This window comes from Panulirus ornatus, chromosome 1, assembly GCF_036320965.1.
Source record: "Panulirus ornatus isolate Po-2019 chromosome 1, ASM3632096v1, whole genome shotgun sequence".
NCBI lineage: Eukaryota > Metazoa > Arthropoda > Malacostraca > Decapoda > Palinuridae > Panulirus > Panulirus ornatus.
Genome location: NC_092224.1, coordinates 150157 through 169198, shown reverse-complemented (window position 1 = coordinate 169198; position 19042 = coordinate 150157). Strand labels below are relative to the sequence as shown.

Genomic DNA, 19042 nt, shown 5'->3' with positions numbered 1-19042 from the left:
ATGTTTTATTATTTTCATGGAGTTGGACAGAGGGAAATGTTTAACCTTGGCTGATGAATATGAGAAGTATCCTCCTTAGCTGTTGGATCTTCAGCGTAGCTTATATCATTATAAATCCAAGACGCATGATCATTGGGTTCATTTTCCACAAGTTGTTCGCTGTTCCCCAAGAAAAAAGCTGTTATATGAGTATGAGGTTAAAAAGTATAGAGTTATAGCCAAACGAGCTATGATCGGTATGGCACTTCGGACTTCTGTGGCTTCAATATTTCAAAATCCTCTTTCGTCACTGGCATCAAGTTTTTGAAGTGCCCATGGTCGGTTTCATTCACTAGCGATATTACTTTACGTTCAGAAAATAGCCGCTGTAACTATATTCTGCTTCATATCCTCCTGCTTTTGGCTAAGGAACGAGTAATGAAGAAAACAACCAGCTGTCAATGTCAAAGACCAGCACCGGCGGGCGAACACGCAAAATACAGCAAATTTACGATCGAACACCTCGTTCGCTTCGTTTATGCTTTCTCGACACTTGATTAATTTCGAGTAAAATGTTCAAATCAGGACACACCTTTAGAACCCGCCACTTCTTTATTGCGTCCCATTAGCTTCATATGTTCCCCCGTGCACAAGGTCTGGGAAATCTGGCAATGTATGTCAGAGAAACTCTTTCGTCGTTCGAAGTATGAGGTCAAGGGTTCTCCGTCGCTGTAATGATCCTCGACTGTCACGATTATATTTTCTCAATTATATCGGAGCAGAGAGAGTTATAATGATAATAATAAAGCTCAATTTTCTCCTTTCTATGATTGATTTTAAAGAAATTGGGAAGGCGGGTTGAACTTGATAAGACTAAATATCAAAACTATAAGGTTTTGAAAATTAGAATTTTAGACGATCCTTTAAAAAAAAGTTATTCTTGTTAGTAAGTACTCAACACTATCGTAACCCAGAAACATTAGGACTGTTGTAGGGTTTAAAGGTTTGAAAGTAATGCTTTTTTTTGTTTTCTCGATGTTTAAACAAGAGAGAATTGTAAACGTTATCACAGCCTAGCCTAGTAATTGGATGACGTATACAAAACCAACACACGTTTATCCCTTTTGATTCGCCATAGGAAGTGATCAAGAGCGAAAACATGAAATTTGAAATCATAATGCCATGTGTGCTGACTTCCTTTCATTGTCTCTCCGCAGGCCACTTGCTTCTGGGGCTCGACCCCAAGAAAAGTAACATGACTAAATCTTGCGACATGGCTGAGATCATTCCTCCACTTGGCTCAGTCATAAACTCCATTTATCTAGGCCATTTAGGCAGGGGTATGGCCCCAGTGTGAATATGCAGTGAGCAGGAGGATAGTTGATGAAAAGGAGGTCAAATGAAATCCCTGGCGAGGTATACATGTAACTTCGATTGCGAAGCTAGAGTTGGGTGGTTAGTAGCTGCGTGCCACAGCTGTGTTGTGGTGCCCTTTGTTATAGCACACAAGTGCTGGGTTGGAACTTTGCTTCATTGTGGTTCGCATCCCAACAAAGCTCGTCACTGAGTTTGTTTTCTGTCTTCAAACAGTTTATATGTCGTTTGTAAAAATGATGCGTTTGTTGTGCCTGTAAACGAATTTTGTGTTGTGTAGGATGACTAATACGTTTATACCACTTTTTGAGCAACATGCAGCTGATGATGGGATGTGTAATTCGGACTAATTAAGAGGAGAGCTTCATGCAGCTTGCCGGTCTACATCCGCCTGTGATGATCGTATTGCCATGCTATACCACTGGGGGATCCGGTCATTAATTACAGGATGGCGGCGGGCGTGGAGCCAACTTTTTCACAGGACATGACAACAGACTAAAGTTTTTCTTCCCAAACCGTATCTATGTCAACTTCGATAAGTCAAGTTTAGGTATGAATACAGATTTACATCCATTTGCGTAAAGGTGTTTTTGCTATATCATATTTAAAAAGAATGCAAACCCCAGAACTTTATGATCAAAAGTTGGTATAAGTTACGATAAAAATCATTTTAGAATTATTATAAAGTTTGGTATACGTGTTGTTTATCTTATGAAGAAAACTGAGGCAGAGCGTATGAATGTTCTCACTTGACCCAAAAGTATCCAGACACAGCGCACGAGAGCCACCGCCTAGGAGAACAACCATATGCTACCCCTCCTCCTGACATTTTTTTTTTCTTTCTACAACCACAACCACCCGTACCCCACTTGCGTCAGTATGGCTGCCACGCCCCCCTCTCCCACGGTCTTACCTGTCATTGTGTTAACCAAAGGACGACTGCTGTGTTGTGAACATGTGGTTCATGGTTGGTGGGGACCGGCTGCTGCACATGTGGGTGTGCAAGCCACTTCATATTGTTGTTTGCAGTTTCCTGGAATATATATATATATATATATATATATATATATATATATATATATATATATATATATATATATATATGATGCTCATCATATAGAAAGTACTTGATATTTACTCCATGAGGAATATGATATAGCGTGTTAGGGTAAGAAGCGGAGTCAACCAAACTCACCACAGTTCGTTGAGGTTGCTTCACGTCATATTTAAAAATACCGCGACTCATAAATCCAACAGAGTTCAACAAAGCGGGTTAATGTAAGGATGCATGGCCTGGTGAAGGGTCGATGTGTCCCTGTTGCACTGAGGGTAAAACTTTTATCACTGGATTCATTGAACCCGACACGGTGAGGAGACGTGTCAGTGATGAAACTCAGGATTTTGCGTACAACTTTGCAAGGATAGTAATAGGTAAGACCATTACTTTTAACACCGATGAAATTTGCTTTGATGCATCAGACCAGCCAGCTAATGTTAGTATTAAGTCAAGCTCTGGACATGTATGAGGAAAAAATGTTGTTGAATTCCTTAATTTTTTTCACCTAGGTCTGATTTTTTATTTCTATTTTTAAACATGGCTTAAAGAGAAAGTATGCTGCTTTAAGTTAATATTGTATGTTTAAAGAATCAGACATCTAAAGTTTATAGCTTTAGGACTGGTTGATATGCCTGGAAATGGTATGTCCACGGACCATCTTATGCGTTGTCTTTTTTTTTTATTTTTATTTATCCAGCAAGAAATATAGGTATAACTGGAACAGTACTTTCGCTTGAAGTCTTGTCATCTTTATAATGGTCAAATAGGAATGGCGTGTTGCTATCAGCAGGCCACCCGCGTTAAGTAGGGCAAGACGTACATCCCATGTCTGGCCTCCACCTTGCCCACAATTTCCTTGTCATGTGATACCTAAGAACAATAAGTTTTTCCCTTGAGATTTGAAGGGTCTCGCTGATTGTTCATTTATTTATTTTATTCATTTATTTATTTTTATTTTTTGCTTGGCGTTCTTTCGATTTTGGAGTATTTGGTCGTCAATGACGTGTTTCCACCGAAAGGCAATGTAATTCTTGCCCCGTGTCTCGCCATCGATGAACATGATCTATAGCGACCAGCGTGTCGGTTGAAGTAACTGTTTTTCCATCTTTCCGAGGTTTATGAGTTTTCATCTTAAGATATAAGCCTTTTTAAACTAAATATTTGGAGGAAATCTGTATTCATTGATATAAGATGAAACATCAAGATTTTGTGATTTCGCTATATGGATATCTGGCAGGATCAATATTAAGGTTACGAAGCCGTGAACCGCCATTTGAAATGCCTGAACAACACAAGCTCTGACTTGTTCCTTCTTTTGTTGTGTTGTGAATATACCGTTGTAATTGAATCCAGTGTATTTGCAAGAAGTCTTGGCAACACTGGAGAGGTCAAGGGGAGCAGACCTGCGGGACCAGCAATCCACCTGCGTAATATCCAAGACGCACACCCCACAGTTGGCCTCCACCTTGCCACACGGTTTCCACATTATTAGTCTTAATTTCCGGAAGTTCACCATAAATTGATGATGTAAGAGATGAGAATGTTTCCCCACCAACTGTGAAAGTCTGACCGTCGATGGATTGCTGGGTATAATTTTGACTTCGGCCAATTCTGACGTCCGTTGTTTACTGGTGAGTCACGTCACCCGATTTTGCCAGCCAAAGGTTATCTCATAATATTAAGTCAGTAGGAAATTGTTTATAATTATTATAATACATCCTCATGACCCCTTCTAGAAGCAGGGGCTTCTGCAGCTTCATGTTTGCCCTAACAATTGGTAGTACTCCTTTGTAAAGTTATTCAACGAGATTGCCTCTTCCGAGAGCAAGTTTTTCCGCAGCGTAAGCGCAGGCATGCGGATACCGCCAACGGATATATATATATATATATATATATATATATATATATATATATATATATATATATATATATATATATATGTGTGTGTGTGTGTGTGTGTGTGTGATTCTAACAACGTGGAACATGTAAGGAAATAATGAGTCAGCAGGCGTCTCGCTCTTACCTCCAACCTCGTATCCGGTACCGACGCAGGTAGCGGCTTGAGCTCCACTCCACCTTGTGTACATGGGTTGTGTGCTGGCTTCTGTACATCTGGTTATAAATTTCAAGTCATATGCTCGTAAGCCCTCATGTGACTGCCATACTAATGTCTGACTTTTCAACTTAAATTGTAAGTGATAGCTGAGTAGACAGCAACCTAAAGGTAAGCTGATACAGTTAATATAAGTATAGTTTGAAATTATTGGGAATATTGGTTGTGTGGGAAGGGAGAATGTCATGGGTCTTGAGCAAGCCAAGGTCGTGACGCATGGCAGGACACAGCTGGTCCGCAGTTGGTCAATGTAAGGGAATAAATCAGTAATTTTAAAAGTAAAACACACAATTGGGCGGATGTAATTTAATGTCAATCGAAAGTATCTTGTAGGAATTTAGATCAGGATTTTTTTGGGCTTTTTACTTGCTCCCGTGAACAATATCAAGGATGAAGTTGGATGCCCAAGGATATTAACCGTTATAGCGAAGGGAAAGTCTTGTTTTATGGTAGAGAATTTGGTTAGAAAATTATTAGATTTATGAATTGGTATGGCAGGCGTCAGCCTTTGTACAATCTTTGGTGGTATAAGTTTTGTATGGGTAACATTTTTGTTCATTTTGCTTGTGAATATTTGTAGTCTGGATATGTTCATTATGTATATATGAAGACGGATTACTAACACCGGAACAGGCCATAAGAGGAGTTGCAGTAGTGGATATGTCTACAAGTCGTACGTCGTAACCCAAGAGAAAAAGAAAAGAGAGGTACTTATCTTTTAAGTACTACCGGAGACATGCAAACAAGTTGTAATGTGGTAAACAAGACGGGACGAAGATGGTGGGCGGAGCAGTGAGTGAGCGAGTAGGTGGTGGTGGTGACCAGTGAGGGAAGAGAGTGGGGTTGGGGTTGGGGGGGATGTGCGGGGGGCGTAGGAGCGGAGGGTGAGTGTGGGAGGCTACCTAGAGGACACAAGAGGGGATGGGGGGTCTTAGAGGTGCCCTTGAAATTGACGCTTTGGAGTCGTTGGCTTGTGTCGCTACTTTTCCAACATACCTGTAATTACTAAGCGTTGTTTCATTTAAGTATTTTTGTTTATTTTACATGTATGATCAACAGCCGGAAGTCGCAGGTGTATCAACATCCGTTGCCAGTTTGGCTTCATGTAATGTAAATAGACATTCGTAACATAAGAGTTCATGTCTTCTTTTATTTACCCATTTTACATGTGGTTGAAGATTTTACTTTTTTTATTTTTTTTAGATCTAAGGCTTCAAAAACAAACGTTTGTCTTTCGTGAAATATATAAAGATCAGAGGTTTACGTTTCTTACCGCCTTGATATTTTCATATCACGATGATGGTAACTCATGGAATTGAAGTATGGTGGTGGTTTGGTGGAGCAGAGAGGCAGGGTTGGTGGGCGGGTTCAGCAGACCGTGGCGGTTCCCAGGCACCAATACTTACGCACGCATCAACCCCGGAAGTCATAACTTGGGATTTCATGGAGAGGCGCGATACAGCACTTCTTGTCTCCAGCAACTCCAGGGCAACCCTTCACGAGTATTTGAAATTGAAAGATTACTTTCTAGTATATAAGGATAGTCTTTGAGGATAGATTTCTAACAATAACTGCATTTAGAATAAGTAGGAGAATACCTCTTTATGCTTGAATGGGGTTAAGAATAAAGAGGTAATAGTTGGTAGTTCTTCAACATAGGACTAACTGAGGTCTGTAGAGGTCTGTGGACTGAACGTTGAGGCCGAGTCGTGGTGAAAGCGCTAGTTGTCAGTGTGCAGCAGCAGGTCTCTAAGACTGACTTTCGAGGGTTCAGTTTTGTGGTATCTTAATAAATAGAGAGGACAAAGAATAACGCGATAATGAAGAAGAAAATGGAGGATCGTCCTGAGTAGAAACTCCCGTCAGGGTTCGGGTGTATGACATCATGCGCCAACTCGGCAACACTGCGCCCCCTGACATTTCTCCCTCTATTTTAGACCATTGGTTTTACATTGGTGATTTACTAGCTATGAAATTTCATACCCTTAAAGTTTCAATAGTTTATACTTGTTGTAGCAGTGTAGTAAGGATGGACCAGACAGATAAGTGTGATTTGAAAGGGCAAGTTGTTATATCAGAGGCCAGCCAGGTGGTAGATGGTCTGGGGAGAACCGCCAAACGTTTGTAGGAAGAGGGCAGGTGTCGACTTCTGTACATTTTAACCTTTTCTTCTAAGACTGGAATGAATGCTGATGAAATGCTGTGGCAAGCACATGCTGAGTAGCTAAATAAAATGATTATGTAAAATTAAGTAAATATTGTAATTGATACTGAACAAGAAAATCTGTAGAGAAAACAAGGTGGCATTCGGGTGAGGTGAATCATGGGTGATGGTGCGAGGCTGACCCTACCAGTGTGTTGGGGTTGGATGGACATCAATGAAAGTATTGTAGTGGACTACTCCACGCTCGGCCTCTGCTTCTGCCCTCCCATCCCTTGCCACACCGACGTGAAACCTCAATGCCTAGTTCGTTATATAGTACCAGTGGATACTCACAGATGCTCACTGCGCCACGTTGATTAAGATAATTTGAAGCTTTGTTTTGTATGTGACATCCCTTTAGCTATGCCTTACGACTCACATTAAAATGGACTTCACTCACTCTACAGCTTCACCAAGATACACATGTGCAGAACCGTGCAACACTGCTTTGTGATGCACCCGTGCCGTACATTCTTTATAATCGTATAGTTTCTCTTCACATGTTGGAAACTAATACATATATTTCTTAGCATTTTAACTATAACACATTGTGTAACACTTATACAAGGTACATTTCAACGTTAACATTATCCTTCGTGTTATTCATCTTATTCCATACCTGTGAAAACATGTGATTCATAACCTACTATTTCTCAGGTTCCTCTCATTATTTGTCTCGATTGTTTTTTCTACGTCCTTTTTCAAGTCGCATATTTTGTTTTAGTACCAAATGCACTTCGTCTGTGATGATACAGTGTAGCCTTTTGACAATACCGTCCCACTTGGGGATGTTTCTGTACGGTATAATGTTGTCAAACATTCATTCCACTACAAGTTAAAAACGAGGGAAACTCCTTGTCTTTTAGCTGATTCTAGGAGAAGGATTCGCCTTGTGTTTCTCTCAATAGAGTTCGAATATCAGTAACCGGCTTTCAAACCAACATATGGTTCCATGGAAAATTTTCTTCCTTTTCTCACTTCCCCTTCCTTCTTTATATCTAATCAATATTATCATGAGCCTCTCATTCCCTAACACCCTCCACTTCTTCATCGTGACATTTTGTATTCCGCCCACTCACATTCTCACACCTTTATACCCCTCGCATCCATCACCTCTTGAACTTCTTTGCACACTTAACACTTTCCCTTCTTCACTAACATTCCTCACCCACACACCCTTCCCACAGGTAAGCTGCAGAAGTTAAGTGGGGAAGAGGTGAGTTTGGTAATTGGATCCTTGCGCTTCACTGCTTTATGTTGTCGTTAGTAAGTTTATTTTATTATTTTGTTATTGTGCTTGGAAGACTTTATTAAAAGATATACGAAATGAAGTTAACGAGAATCGTCCTTGGCAGTCCAATAACAACAAAAAATTCTAAACGAGCTATCCATGCACAAAAGCCTCCCAAATTATATTTTTCAAATGAAGGTATTCCTTTAAATGGATTACCCGCACAGCTGTCAATTTTCGAATGTTATTACCCAGTAACTTGAGCACGTTAGTCAACAGATGCATTATCCTGCCCAACGAAAGTAAATCCCTTTAGCATTAACCAGTAACCTAAGCATGTATTATCCTACCCAGCGAAAGTAAAATCCTTTAGTACCCATGTTCCCTTATTTCCCTCAAATCTTCAGTTCATTTACAGCCCAAGCTTAAGATGAGGCAGGCATGACTTCCGTAATCACACTAACACCAGTATCACCGAACGAACTCAGTCTCCCACAAATTATATGGACAGCTGAGTCTACAGCGAGGTGCCATAGTTGCAGTTGTAACACTGGTGGCTCTTATCCTGGATGGGTGGTGGGGATTAACAACTGAAGTTTGCATTTCTCATTGTCTTGAAATCTTTTAATGTCACTATGCAAGGTAGTCAGAATCGAGTGAATTTTTTTTTTTTTCACTAAAAAACAAAACTCGCTTCAGCATGATGTAATACGACTGAAACACTACACAAGTGTAACAAAATTATCCGTTATGAATAATAGTCTGTGATTTTCAAACAAGGCTTAAATAACGTGATAGGACTGATTAAATAGCTAAAGCTTGTGCCTCTAAATATGGAGTTTATTTGAAATTGGGCCCACCAACAGTCATCCTGACTTTTAGATGAGTAATGGAAATTACTAACATCCAAATACCATGATTATATATATATATATATATATATATATATATATATATATATATATATATATATATATATATATATATATTATCCCTGGGGATAGGGGAGAAAGAATACTTCCCACGTATTCCCTGCGTGTCGTAGAAGGCGACTAAAAGGGAGGGGAGCGGGGGGCTGGAAATCCTCCCCTCTCGTTTTTTTTTTTTTTTTTTTTCCAAAAGAAGGAACAGAGAAGAGGTCCAGGTGAGGATATTCCCTCAAACGCCCAGTCCTCTGTTCTTAACGCTACCTCGCTATCGCGGGTAATAGCGAATAGTATGAAAAAAAAAAAAAAAAAAAAAAATATATATATATATATATATATATATATATATATATATATATATATATATATTCACTTACTGCATTAGTTGACACATCTTAATGTTGAGGCCTGACTCAGCCTGGGCTATAAATACCTAAGGAGTTTGCTCTTGTTGATAATGAGCAGACAGGTTGTAAACTTTGCCAGCAGAATTACTCTCACGCCGTGCAACAGACTACCTCACTTTAAGAAACTGGTGAATTTAGATACGAGTTCCTACTATGCATTACAAGATGAGTAAGCATTTCTTCCATAATGATGTTCCCCAAACACTGAAAGAGTATCCTAACTTATCTCTCTGTAAATAGTTCCTTCATCACGTAACTTGCACAATTATGTCACTTTGTCTCTTGTTCTAATACCTTTCATTTACCCTGTCCTCAAAAATTAAATACTTCATGTTCCCCGTCATGTGTCACTGGGCAATCATGTTGTTGCTTGAGGACCTCAGGCTAACTCCTCTACAGCAAGATTAAAAGAAAAAAATGATTTTGCTGACACCAGTAGCTAGTTTAAATACCGACGACGTGTGAGTTCTTTATTATATGTATATATAGAGAGTGCTGAGAGGTGCGTGTTAGCATATGACGGCAGTTAGTGGTAAGTGGTAGTGGATGGTGTTTAGTATGACGGGGTGTGGATGGTACTTCAGCTCATGCCTTATTTTTCATAGTTCTCATGATTGAACTCTTGCTAAAAAGGACTTGAAAATTGTTTTGATAATATGCATATGTTATTAGCAACTGGAATCATAGCAGCATCACTAGTATTAAATAATGCTGTTTTCTTTATTTCATAGTTTATTCTATGAGAGACATCCGAACACCAATAAAGTAACGGGACCAGACGGAAAGCCTTCAGCTGAATCTTTACCTTGAGAACACTTAACTTGGCCTTTGTTCTGAAGCCTGTGCTGTTGCAGTTGTGAATCTGTAATTAAATGCGCGTAATTAATTTTTCTGATTGTCATCTTAGGACAGTAATGAATGGTGTATGGAGGACTTAAAATTCTAGCCTTCAGTCGTGTTTACAACATCCTGTGATATTGGTGAATGAAGATTTAAGGTTCTAGCCTTCAACCGTTTTTGCAATATCCTTAGACATCATGCTAAGTCATGTTAGACCTTGGCAGTCCTTTGTCATAAAGTCTCTAAAATAAAAAGGTAAAATTGTAGTAAAATATGACAACCTTACGAAAACCTTTTGACATTTTATCAGGTTATGAGTGCATATGATCACGGTAACAGGTAAGGATCGTCATTAGTTAATAAGCCTTGTGTATACCTGGTATACCGCTAGTGTTGGCGCGTGATCAAGGCAAAGTGTGTCGGGTGCACGGGTTCCGTCACCTGCAAGAATAGCTCTGACCAGTCTTATGAGAATCACCCTTACCCTAACCAGCTCCCTTACCTGTACCAGAACTTGCCCACGCTTCCACCCACACACGACCACCGAGAAAAACACACCCAACTCATACGTTACCTACTACCAAGAGCATCAACCAGTACTCTTAACTGCCACGACAGCTCGCCTACACCCTGGCCACGCCAACACCCACACGCCACTACCCACGACATTATCCTCCATGTTTGCCTTTTCGCCTGTCACATGCTGATAATTAACTGGTTCTAAACACTTATGTAATCTTATTTTTTTTTTTACGTCAGTTGTATATAGAAATTACCGTCTTTAAGAAATGTATCGATATTTGATTTTACCACACAATCCACCAGTAACAAACCTGTAACCACATGCTGCTATCCATCCGTTGGACTCCTTTCTCCGGAACCGCAACATTTTTTCCCCGCGGGTAAACTCATACCTTTCGTTAGCTTAAAGTGTATAAAAAATGCTAGGCTGAAAACATGAAAAAAAAAAGTAAGCTAAATAACCTTAGGGAGCTTTCATACCAAAGTGAAACGTCGCACTTGGCATGCCGCTTGAAGACGAATCTTTAGAAACAAATGAAACCTTTCACACAGGAGTAGTGTGACACGTTGCATGTGCCACCTGTCACTTGGATGCCACTCCGGGATCGGGTCGCATCGTTTTCCTTCAGCGTGCTATTGCCACCTCGGTCCAGTGTTGTTAAATGTAATGGGGCTTTCACACCAGAGTGATTAATAACCAAGATGATATTAATACGAATAACATTAGAAATACAAACTAGCGGATTTATGGCGTATATAATGGATTTTGAAGAGGCTTCTAGCCTTAGACCTAGCGGATTTTCGCCGGCGACATATGACAACAGGCTCGGTCGTAGTCTGTGGAGAAAGATGCGTAGTTGTTCCGAGCCGAAAAGTGTTTTTACTCATACAGTAAAGCTGCTGAAACTTCTCTGGATGCAGCTTTAGTTGCCTTGCAACTACATAAGCACTGTGAATCCCTACACTGTCTCTCAGGTACGTATGTACCTACACCCCTTACGTTTTCTTCTAGCGATTACAACACCTATCAGAGCAATTATATCGGCATCATCATCCGATGATGACACCTTGTGAACTGAGCAGGGAAACCGTGCACGGGCCACATGCCACTTGTCACTTTGGTCTGAAATCACCGTGTGGCGTGTCATTTGCCACTTGCCTCCTGCCACTTGCCAACCTGCAGCGTGTCACGTTGTGTGAAAGCTCCTTAAGTTAGAACCACTGATGCATGTGATGAATAAAAAAAAAAGTGTTTTTGGGTAACTGCATATTCGTGAACTGTCAGAAGGCCTTTTTACTGTTTTCAGAATAACGATGAAGAAATAAATTTTCAGGTAGGGGTTCTCAGATGATAAAATGAAGTGATAGAAAATGTATTTCAAAGATAGGGAGACCAAGTGCAGTGATAGAAGTTTTACTAACATGCATTGATGAGAGAAAAGTCTGTGAAAATAGACCAGACTTTGAGTAACATTGTTAAATTGAATTCTTGTTTTACAGGCACTAGCCTTCATCTGCATTGCCCTGCTGCGCGAGTACAACCTTCACTTCGGTGCCAGATCATGGTTGGACAGTCAGTCTATGGTGGACCGCTCACTTGTTGGCGTCATTGCGATTGGTTCTTCCATCCTCATCTCTCTCCCTCTGCTTATTGCTTACGTCTTCTTTGCTCATGCATCTAACTTGTTGGTAAGTAATGGAAGCCCATGTTTGTGTCCTGTGTCATATGTTTCTTCATGTTATGAATAGAATTTACGAATACCAAACTTTGTAAGAAACTGTATGTGCACTAGTAAGAATATTTTTGTCGGTGATGTACATCAGTTACTGTAATCATTTTCATGAATTAGGACAGGTGCTTTTGTCAGGTACTTGGATATTTTAGACATGAAGTAACCATAGTGTAACTAGCATGTCTAGACAGGTTTATGGTTCACATTAATAGAGGCTCTTGTTAGATTTTCTAAGGAGCAAAATTAGCAGTTTCTTTACTTATTATTTTGTTTATTTTTTGGAAATAAAAAAAAAGAAATCTGATGTTATTGATACACTGGAAATGAGTGTTGAAGATAACAGGTAGAGCTTGCTTGAGGAATAATATGTAGAGTGCATAAGGCAGAAGAAACCTAACCCTTAAAAATTGAAAATATGGCTGAAAGAATATAGGGTAGAAGCTCAAAGGAAAACATAACCCACCCGAAGAAATGTTACAATATAGAATAGAACTTTGTATCTGAATTAATGTTAGTTTAGTAAGAACAACAACAGTTTGAAGTAACTCGGTTTAGGTGGTTTTTAGATTATAAGTATATATTTTTTCAGTTGAATAATGAAATTAGGGTAATTAACTTTTCAAAAATGAAATCTATATAAAAGTTTCCTGATTATATGTTACAAAAACAGTTAATTAGTAATGCATTTTGTAACCACTTAAGCAATATAGTGATGAATAGATTCACAGTACCCATTATACAGAGTGTAATTGTGAAAGATAATGAAAAACAAGATTATTGTGAGGTAAAGATTTACCCATTTCCTTAAAGATATAATGGTCCTGATGAATAATCCCTAAAGAGAACAAGCATTTGAGACTGGTTTGTGATTTAGTATCTCACAAATGTATCACCAATCAGATATATATCTGAAACATAGGAAATGGTTGGAAGATTCAAGTGTTTCATAATTCAAATGGTGAATATTCTGTATGGGTGGTACACAATATGTATTTTGGTCTTTTCATTAAAGAATTTCTAAATATTCTGTTCTCAGGCTGCAGTTCACTGCTGTAATTTAGTATCTCACAAATGTGTCACCAATCAGATATATATCTAAAACATGGGAAATGGTTGGAAGATTCAATTGTTTCATAATTCAGATGGTGAATGTTCTGTATGGGTGGTGCACACTGTTTTGGTCTTTTCATTAAAGAATTTCCAAATATTCTGTTCTCAGGCTGCAGTTCACTGCTTAAAGCACATTTTTATGTAAATAATTTGTAATGTAGAAGCAAATTGATTAGTAACTAAACAACTAACTAATTTAACAGAATAGGAAAACCCATCAAGATTTTACATCTTTGAGACTTATTTCATAGGAATAATCGGTACACATTTTCCTAAATCTTTTACGGTTTTTCCATTGAAGGAGGTGCTCTACTGCTTTACTGCTGCTATCATGAACATTGCTGGTGGAGCCATGGCCATTGAAAACTACCAGAACCAAGCAGATAATGAGATGACTAAAGCTGGGATGGCCATGGGGGTAAGTATCACAGGATGAGTCTTTGTTGTTGTAATAGCAGTCTGTCATCCATAAATCTGCTTTTTTTTTTAACCTGATCATCTTCATTTTCTTTATGCTGCTCCAATATGTCCCATTATTCTTATATGGGCAGATTAGAAAGGGTAGTGAGTGGTGGGATGAAGAAGTAAGATTGTTAGTGAAAGAGAAGAGAGAGGCATTTGGACGATTTTTGCAGGGAAATAGTGCATATGACTGGGAGATGTATAAAAGAAAGAGGCAAGAGGTCAAGAGAAAGGTGCAAGAGATGAAAAAGAGGGCAAATGAGAGTTGAGGTGAGAGAGTATCATTAGATTTTAGGGAGAATAAAAAGATGTTTTGGAAGGAGGTAAATAAAGTGCGTAAGACAAGAGAACAAAAGGAAACCGATGAAGGGGGCAAATGGGGAGGTAATAACAAGTAGTGGTGAAGTGAAAGGGAGGAGTGAGTATTTTGAAGGTTTGTTGAATGTTTGATAGAGTGGCAGATGTAGGGTGTTTTGGTCTTGGTGGTGGGAGAATGATTTGGTAAACGGAGAAGAGGTAGTAAAAGCTTTGTGGAAGATGAAAGTTGGCAAGGAGGTGGGATTGGATGGTATTGCTGTGGAATTTATTGTAAAAGAGGGTGACTGTGTTGTTGACTGGTTGGTAAGGTTATTTAATGTATGTATGATTCATGGTGAGGTGCCTGAGGATTGGCGGAATGCTTGCATAGTGCCATTGTACAAAGGCAAAGGGGATAAGAGTGAGTGCTCAAATTACAGAGGTATAAGTTTGTTGAGTATTCCTGGTAAATTATATGGGAGGGTATTGATTGAGAGGGTGAAGACATGTACAGAGCATGAGATTGGGGAAGAGCAGTGTGGTTTCAGAAGTGGTAGAGGATGTGTGGATCAGGTGTTTGCTTTGAAGAATGTATGTGAGAAATACTTGGAAAAGCATGTGGATTTGTATGTAGCATTTATTGATCTGGAGAAGGCATATGATAGAGTTGATAGAGATGCTCTGTGGAAGGTATTAAGAATGTATGGTGTGGGAGGTTAGAAGCAGTGAAAAGTTTTTATCGAGGATGTAAGGCATGTGTACGTGTAGGAAGAGGAAAGTGATTGGTTCTCAGTAAATGTAGGTTTGCGGCAGGGGTGTTTGATGTCTCCATGGTTGTTTAATTTGTTTATGGATGGGGTTGTTAGGGAGGTGAATGCAAGAGTTTTGGAAAGAGGGGCAAGTATGCAGTCTGTTGTGGATGAGAGAGCTTGGGAAGTGAGTCAGTTGTTGTTCGCTGATGATACAGCGCTGGTGGCTGATTCATGTGAGAAACTGCAGAAGCTGGTGACTGAGTTTGGTAAAGTGTGTGAAAGAAGAAAGTTGAGAATAAATGTGAATAAGAGCAAGGTTATTAGGTACAGTAGGGTTGAGGGTCAAGTCAATTGGGAGGTAGGTTTGAATGGAGAAAAACTGGAGGAAGTGAAGTGTTTTAGATATCTGGGAGTGGATTTGGCAACGGATGGAACCATGGAAGCGGAAGTGAATCATAGGGTGGGGAAGGGGGTGAAAATTCTGGGGGCCTTGAAGAATGTGTGGAAGTCGAGAACATTATTTCGGAAAGCAAAAATGGGTATGTTTGGAGGAATAGTGGTTCCAACAATGTTGTATGGTTGCGAGGCATGGGCTATGGATAGAGTAGTGCGTAGGAGGGTGGATGTGCTGGAAATGACATGTTTGAGGACAATATGTGGTGTGAGGTGGTTTGATTGAGTAAGTAATGTAAGGGTAAGAGAGATGTGTGGTAAAAAAGAGTGTGGTTGAGAGAGCAGAAGAGGGTGTTTTGAAGTGGTCTGGTCACATGGAGAGAATGAGTGAGGAAAGATTGACCAAGAGGATATATGTGTTGGAGGTGGAGGGAACGAGGAGAAGTGGGAGACCAAATAGGAGGTGGAAAGATGGAGTGAAAATGATTTTGAGTGATTGGGGCCTGAACATGCAGGAGGGTGAAAGACGTGCAAGGAATAGAGTGAATTGGAACGATGTGGTATACCGGGGTCGACGTGCTGTCAGTGGATTGAACCAGGGCATGTGAAGTGTCTGGGGTAAACCATGGAAAGTTGTGTGGGGCCTGGATGTGGAAAGGAAGCTGTGGTTTCGGTGCATTATTACATGACAGATAGAGACTGAGTGTGAATGAATGTGGCCTTTGTTGTCTTTTCCTAGCGCTACCTTGCACACATGAGGGGGAAGGGGGTTGTTATTTCATGTGTGGCGAGGTGGCGATGGGAATGAATAAAGGCAGACAGTATGAATTATGTACATGTGTATATATGTATATGTCTGTGTGTGTATATATATGTATACGTTGAGATGTATAGGTATGTATATTTGCGTGTGTAGATGTATGTATATACATGTGTATGTGGATGGGTTGGGCCATTTCTTTTGTCTGTTTCCTTGCGCTACCTCGTTAACGCTGACTTTCATCTTTCACACACTTTACCAAACTCAGTCACCAGCTTGTGGTCATGGAGCATTTCCACAATATTCCATAAAATTTTCTTAAGATGCCCTTTTCTAAATCATAATGAGTTTATTATTACCTTTCTTACAAAGGAGAGTCTGCTGTTCCTTCCATAATATTTTGTCATGATTCTGCATTAAACATAGTCACTGACTGGTGTACCCTTTATGTGGTATCTGTCTCTTAATATACATTGATCGTATACATTAAGACTTTCTAATAATGGTAATTTCTTTCCAAGGGTATGAGGAGACAGTTATGTATGAAGTTAAATGTGTGATTAGAATGTAACCTAACTATCAGTAATGTGATTTGTTTCCAAGGATATTTTAGTACAGTTGTTCATGGAGTTATAGACATTGTATGCCTAAGTTACTATGAACAAAATAAATTTTTTGACAAACTAACACGACGGTGCTGTAAACAAGAATTGACTTAAAAATTGAGTTGTGTACAGATACTCGGCAGACTTTTTATGCTTGACTTTATTATTTTCTTTCTTTTCAGTCAATGATGATCATCAACTCCCTTGCATATCTTATTGATGCTGGCACTGGTACCATTGCCAACCGCAAATAAACAGATGATCAAGGAATCCTTGAAGTTGCATTGAGTATGTAAGTCATTTAATAATCTCCAAACACAGAATGATTGTATGGTGTCACAACCTTCGAAACGACAGAAAATTAGATTTTAATGCAGATGTAGTCATGATAAAGCATGTCTCACCCTTAAAAAGATTTCAACAGTTTAACTTATTTAGACAAATCTGCAATCATCTACAAAATAAACTGCTGTTGAGATGTTCTTGGTAAAACAGTCATATTTATGATAACTGGTTTACTTCTGCCTGATGTTTTAGTATGTTTCTCATTATCATTTTAACAAATTTGAACTTGTCAAAACCTATGCTTATATATTGCAGTTTTTTGATTTTACAGAATTTGATGTTTTGTATGGCATATGCATTTTTTTGTCAGTTTTTGATTAGCTTGAACCTGCCTGTTTTTCTGACAAAATTTGATATTGTATATTACAAATATTTTTTCAGCTTACATTTGACTTTAACTTGTATATATTTATTTTTTTAATTTCATCTTGTGGTATTAATATTCAGTATATGATTTTTATTTCCCAAAAATTTGATCTTGTATATTGCAGTACCTGTGCTTATATTTTTTTTAGTTTATGTTTATAGATCTGTTTATTTGATGACTCAACTCGTGAACATTTATGATATTCAGTAGTAGCATGTGAATTAAGCCTTCATACCAGTTGTATGGTTGTTGGTTGATATGGTTTAAGTGCATCTTTCTTTGCTGACAAATAAATGATAATTTCTTGAAATACTGATTTGTAAGTAAATGATGTATATTTCTGAGTTCTGTTTTTTCATTTTAGATAAAAGTGGGAGAAAATTGCAACTCTGTATGATTTATTGGATTTACTTTATTTATGGTAGATAATGATGCATATTTTAATTAAATGGAATTGTTTTTCAGTAACTTGCTGAAAAGGTTTGCCTTTAAGATGAGAGGTATCAAAAATATGTATGAATTTCTTTGATGTTTGTTTACTTGCTTTAAAAAGAAAAATGTTTTCATGCCCTTTAATGAAAACACTTATAATACTGAAATAAATTATATTTCAGATTACTATGACATTTTTTTCACTTTATAACCTTGTTAGAATACAGAAATTAATGGTATTAGTTTATGGTAAATGATATATAAATGGCTTACCACTGTTGCCTGAGCCTTCTTTGGTGCTTCTGTATCATGGTTCCTCTTAGTGTCTCTGAAATTTTGTTTGTTTGTTGTGATGTGAAATATATATTGCACTTTTTTTAGTTCATAGTTCCGTATTTTTTCATAAAAAACAAAGATAACCATAATCTAATAGTGGAATAATGTCAACCTCAAAGATTTTCTATTGTACAATAAGTTGCTACAGAAAAGTGAAAAGGTATCAAATAAAGTATGTCTCCTATTTTCTCTACATAAAAGGTATGAAATAAAGTATGTCTCCTATTTTCTCTACATAGTAAGCTCTTGATCATATGAACACAGTTGTCTTTTATAAAAGATTATATATTTTGTCTTACCCACAGATTCTTTTGTACTTTACATGAAGAAAAATCACATGTTTTTACACTGAAAAAAATGTTAGTTGCCACCTTTTGATTTGAGGAATTAAACACTGTGAATGTCTCAGTTTCTCGGAGTTAGATTGATATTAGTTCTGTAATCTTTCTTTGCTCCACATAGTCCAGTATGAATATTGTAAGAAATTATGTATAACAAAACGTGTAATTAAAAGCGAGTGATACAGGATATCTGGTGGAACAGGGGGTAATGTACTGCATGTCCATTCCCTGAGATGATTTGAATAAATGGTTGTCTTCCCTCACTATCTCATGTTGCTTGAGAAGTGTCTTGCTTTCTTAATTGGCTGCGAAACTGTGTTTTGGCTTTATAACACCACATACTAACTATGTAAACAAATGCCTGTCACCAGCTTAGTCAATGCTTATTACAAGGCAAAATCATGACTTGTGATTGGCTGTATCCCTTGGCCACTATCTTTGTATCCTCACAGTTCTG

The 19042-nt window shown here is 38.5% G+C and overlaps 1 protein-coding gene across 1 annotated transcript in view; it reads left to right on the top strand.

Annotated features, from left to right (window-relative positions):
- LOC139753225 (uncharacterized) overlaps nt 1–18094 on the top strand; it is a 54259-nt gene extending 36165 nt beyond the window's left edge. The window contains exons 2-4 of the mRNA XM_071669487.1: nt 12153–12341; nt 13797–13913; nt 16947–18094. Of these exons, the coding sequence (XP_071525588.1) occupies nt 12153–12341; nt 13797–13913; nt 16947–17018 (378 nt within the window). The 3' untranslated portion in view covers nt 17019–18094. The remainder of the gene's footprint in view (nt 1–12152; nt 12342–13796; nt 13914–16946) is intronic.
- The last annotated feature ends 948 nt before the right edge of the window (nt 18095–19042 follow it).